The sequence below is a fragment of the Apis dorsata genome, unplaced genomic scaffold (assembly GCF_000469605.1).
Source record: "Apis dorsata unplaced genomic scaffold, Apis dorsata 1.3 scaffold_676, whole genome shotgun sequence".
In the NCBI taxonomy this organism is placed as follows: Eukaryota; Metazoa; Arthropoda; class Insecta; order Hymenoptera; family Apidae; genus Apis; species Apis dorsata.
The window spans coordinates 223,218-228,258 of NW_006263858.1; the positions used below are offsets into that span (position 1 = coordinate 223,218).

A 5,041-nucleotide genomic window follows, 5' to 3' on the forward strand; every position below is an offset into this window, starting at 1 on the left:
TTATTATTATATAATATTATTATATATTATATATAATATATATATTTTATAAATATATTTGTATTATATACTTATATATTTCACATTTATAATTAATTATTTTTGCATAATTAAATTGAATTTAAAATTTAAAGACATTTCTATGAATTTTTATGAAATATTAATAATCATAAATAAGAAATTGATATATTTTGATGTAATAAAAAATATATAATTTTTTATTTATGGATAATTTACTATTTGCATATATTTAGATTATCGAAAAATTTGAAATACAATCTAATGAATACAATCTAATATGTTATAATCTATATAAATATATAGATATTGGAATTTATATTGGAATTTAAGAAAAGAAAATTTTTTTATTTCTGACAATATTATTATTTTTGATGATTGAATTGAATGTAATTTTCATCGATCTAAATTATAAAAAATTTTTCTGATTTTTTATACAATCAATAATTTAGTATATGAGATAAAATTCTATAAAATGATAGATCTATTATATATTTTATTTGTGATTATAGTTTCTTTGAAAGAAGTATTTCTTCTCTTCTCTTTTGTCTCTGTTTTATCAAGTGAGAATTAATTGGATATATGTGTATCAGTATATATAGGATGATATTGATATATTGCACGGTGCACTACATTGGCAAATGACTGAAATTTTATCATTTAATATTAGACAAGATATAATAAAACAACTTTCTGATAAAATATATTTATCATTATTAATTAAGAAAAGAACGATTTCAAGAATGCTTCACAAACACTATAGGAATACATATCAAGATCATTAGTGTGGCGTGGTATTCTAAATCTATGTCAGAGAGTTGTTTGACCTGTGATATCTTAGAATTTAGATATCGTCAATTCTGAAATTTATATCTGATATGTATCGAAGTTCAGCGAAATTTTATTTGTTATAGGTAATTATTATATTATTTAATGTCAAATTACACAGTAGTAATGTGTACTATAATGAATTAATGACATATGTCTTATACGTGATATGGACTGTGATACTTTAATAAATTGTGAAATAAACAGATTAATCCTTCAATTTAAAATGCAAATAATATAGAAACAACTAATCATAAATGTTATAGGTGGGCAGATTTTTTATATTTATGTTCCACAAATATTTTGCACAATTCATTCATTGCAATTTCATTTTAATCTTAATAGAGATATTTTATTATTCATTACTAAACATTGATCCTTGATATTAAACAAATATATATTATATATTTATATAACAATTATATTTTTATGTTTATTAGGTTATCATACTATATCATATATATTGTATTTTAATCTCTTAAAAAACAAAAGAAATTTATAATGTTCCTATTTTATATTACAATATATATTGTATTGTCAAAAAAGAAATTATATCAATTGGAAGCCTAGTTATTCATAATATAAGGTTTGTAAAAAAATATAAAAAAATATAAGTTTAATAAAATATGAAAATTTATAAAATATTTTATATTTAATTATATTTGTTATTTGTATTTAATTATTTATGTTATGAATTTTTAGATCTTTTCTCTTGTTATGGTGGCTGTGCAATTATTTAATCATTGGAATTTAATTAATCTTAAAATAAATATTTTTTTTGGATAAAAATATTAATGAGATATTTGTAAAAGTATATCATATAATCAGAGATGGCAATAATTTATTTTTGTGCTTATATCCTTAATATTTGATAATCATCATAATGGTAAATACATATTTTAATTTAATTATATTTCTATATTAATAAGTTAGATATAATAATTTAGATTAAAAAATGTTCAATATAAAATAAATAAAATTTTAGTTATTATAAATTTTTCTAAAATGTTTCTTTTTTAAGTAAATAAAAAAAGTAAAAGTAAATAAAAAAATAAAAAAAGAATTAAATAATAAAAGAAAATTATTTATATTATTAATATTATTGATATTTAAAATTAACTAAGATTTAATTATTATATTTAGGATATATCATGACATGATTTTTTTGGATATTATAATTAATAAAAAGTCTCTTTTCTTGAAGCAACAAATAAAATAAAAAGATGGATAGTTCAGAATATGAGACTGTACGAAATATGACACTTTTATTTTTTCTGGAACTTCTTGTGGATAAAGGTGGTCCACGTACTTTACATGATTTAAGTTGTCAATTTGGAGCTAAAGGATTTACAAAAGAAATGCGTCAAATAGCTGGTGGATCACAAAGTGGCCTTAAAAAGTTTTTAGCTCAATACCCAATGCTTTTTATTATTAATGGTGATTATGTATCAGTAAATACTTTTCAACAAATTGTAGAAGAAGAAAATGGATGTAAATTAGGTGGTAAACGCGATTATGCTCGAGAGGCTGTAGAATATTTTACAAATAAATTAATGCAGTATGGAATTGGTACAGAAGTACCAATAAAGAGTCTTTTAGGACATCGATCCCAAGCTTCTCCAGAAGTTAGACATATTTCTGGTCAACATTATAAAGAATTTAGAGATTTTCTTTTAAAATATCCTGATGCTTTTGTAGTTACTGAAGATAATGTAATGTTAAAGCAATATGAAGGCATGAAAGCAGAACCTTTTGTAGAATTAGAACCAGATATACCTATAGATCCAGAAATTACTGCAAAATTATTAGATTTTCTTTGTGAATGTATTGAACAAAAGGGTCCAATTCTTGTAGATCAAATGTTTAATATAGTTAATGATAAATTTTCATACGAAAATTGGACTTCAATATTTAAAACACCACAGGATTTGTGTACATTTGTCAAAATGTTCCCAGATGCATTTCATGTTCAAAGTAATTTAGTAACATTAATTGGAAGGCCTAAGTCTTCTACCATAGAAGGAAAAGCAAAAACAAGATTTACAAATTCTTCGAGAAGTCAAAATAGTACTGCAAGTCAAACAAATTTAAATCAAATTATTCAATCAAGCAATACTCAAGCATCTCAACAAATAATTAATTCAGAATCTACTAATATCAATATTACAAGCCAGATTAATAATATACAAAATTCTCATTTCCCACCAATTGAAAGTAATAGTACTTCTCCAATAAGCTTACAACAACAAACTTTAAAACAAAGAATAAATACACTTGTAATGAAGACTTTGGCAGATAATACAGAAAAGGATAGGAGTTTACAAACTATGCAAATGGGAGATGCTTGGAAACTAAAGGTATTGCAACAGACAAGAGTAATAGTAAATCCAAGAGAAAGTCTTCAAATCATAGAAGATATAATAAATCCTCGTAAACCTTCTCCTGATGGTAAAATTGTTGTTTCATTTGATTGTGAAGGAATAAATTTAGGAGTTAAAGGACAATTGACACTTGTACAAATAGGAACTATGTCTGGTCAAGCATATGTATTTGATTTATTTGCTTGTCCTAATCTTGTACAAGCTGGAGGCCTTCAAAAACTTCTAGAACATAAAGATGTTATTAAAGTAAGGAATAATATTCAAAACTCTATTCATGTAAATTTTGTATCATTTATATTTTATAAATTTGTTTATATTTTAGTAATTTTATTTTAATTATTTTAGGTAATTCATGATTGTAGAAATGACAGTGTCAATTTGTACAGACAATTTAAGATTATGTTGAATAATGTTTTTGATACACAGGTATTTGAATTATAATTATTAAAATTTCTTAAAAAAATTTTGAAACATAAAATAATAAAAATATGATTAAAAGATAAATTATGTTTCTATTTATAGGCAGCTCATGCTGTATTGCAGTTTCAAGAAACTGGTAAACCTGTATATAAAGTTAAAAATGTTAATTTGAATACACTATGTGATCATTATGGTGCTCCAAGTAATCCATTAAAAGAACAATTGAAAAATATCTATCGTAATAATCAAAGATATTGGTGTAGGCGTCCATTAACACGAGATATGCTCATTTATGCTAGTAGTGATGTTTTGAGTTTAGTTCCACAAATATATATTTCCATGTCTAGGTATATTATTTAATCATGTTTTATTTATTGAATGATTTTTTCAATACATATTAGTAAAATAATAGTTATTTTTTACAATTTATTTTAAATAATAGAATAATTAAATTTTTCATTAAAGATATTTAAAATTGATTCAACAAATGAATAAAAAAAAATTTCATTAATTTTTAATTATATAATTTTATCATATTTTCATCTAATTTTTTAATATTCTAAAAAAAAAATATATAAAAATGGATATTTTTTGTTAATTATAATTTTTTGATTTTAATATTATTAGACTCATAAAACCAGAAGTACAAGTTCTTTTTAATGAGCTGTGTGAGGAACAAATTCAATTACATATCAAACCTGCAGAAGTAAAAGCACGAAAGAAGCAACGAAAAGTGGAAACAGAAGTCGCAGATTTAAAAAAAAGAATGGAAGAAGCAACTACCAAAAATATTGTTTTAAGTAATCGTGAAATACGTCTTTTGCGTTATCTTGATCTTACTGAGGATGAAAAAGAGAAATTGAAAGGCAGTTACAAAGTTGCAAGAAAATTAGAAAAACTTGAAAATATGGGTCAAGATAAAGGAGAAAGTAGTGATGATGATGATGAAGATAAAATTGAAGATTCAGAATATCATAGTATGGAAAGTTATACTTCTGAAAATTCACATTCAGGTATAAATTTTTTTATTATTAATTTAATTTAATGTTAATATTTAATTAGTTTGATTTCACGATTACTATTATATATATTCATATATTTATATTTATAGGTGGTATATTGTCACCAAGAAATTCTGATACACCAAGTCTTACAGAATCAATGCAAATGGTAGATGAAATTCTATCTGATGGACGAATGGATAGATTTGAAAAGATCGAAAAATTAGAAGCTATTCTTTCAGCTGTTACTGGTTCTGCAACTGATCAATTTTCCTCAAGCAGTGCAGATGTATCTCCAGCAAAATGTGTATGTTCGTGTCAAGATAAAAATAAAAGTCCACGATCAGATCGTAATACTCTGAATAGTGTGGCTTGCCAAACATATAGTACAGG

General features: G+C 23.2%; 1 protein-coding gene across 1 annotated transcript in view; it reads left to right on the forward strand.

The window, feature by feature from the left end:
• Positions 1-1,562: 1,562 nt before the first annotated feature.
• LOC102670823 (egalitarian protein homolog) overlaps positions 1,563-5,041 on the forward strand; it is a gene marked incomplete at its 3' end in the record, with an annotated part of 6,206 nt that continues 2,727 nt past the window's right edge. The window contains exons 1-6 of the mRNA XM_006622215.2: positions 1,563-1,732; positions 1,990-3,473; positions 3,573-3,653; positions 3,750-3,994; positions 4,275-4,660; positions 4,759-5,041. Coding sequence (XP_006622278.2) covers positions 2,070-3,473; positions 3,573-3,653; positions 3,750-3,994; positions 4,275-4,660; positions 4,759-5,041 — 2,399 coding nt within the window. The remainder of the gene's footprint in view (positions 1,733-1,989; positions 3,474-3,572; positions 3,654-3,749; positions 3,995-4,274; positions 4,661-4,758) is intronic.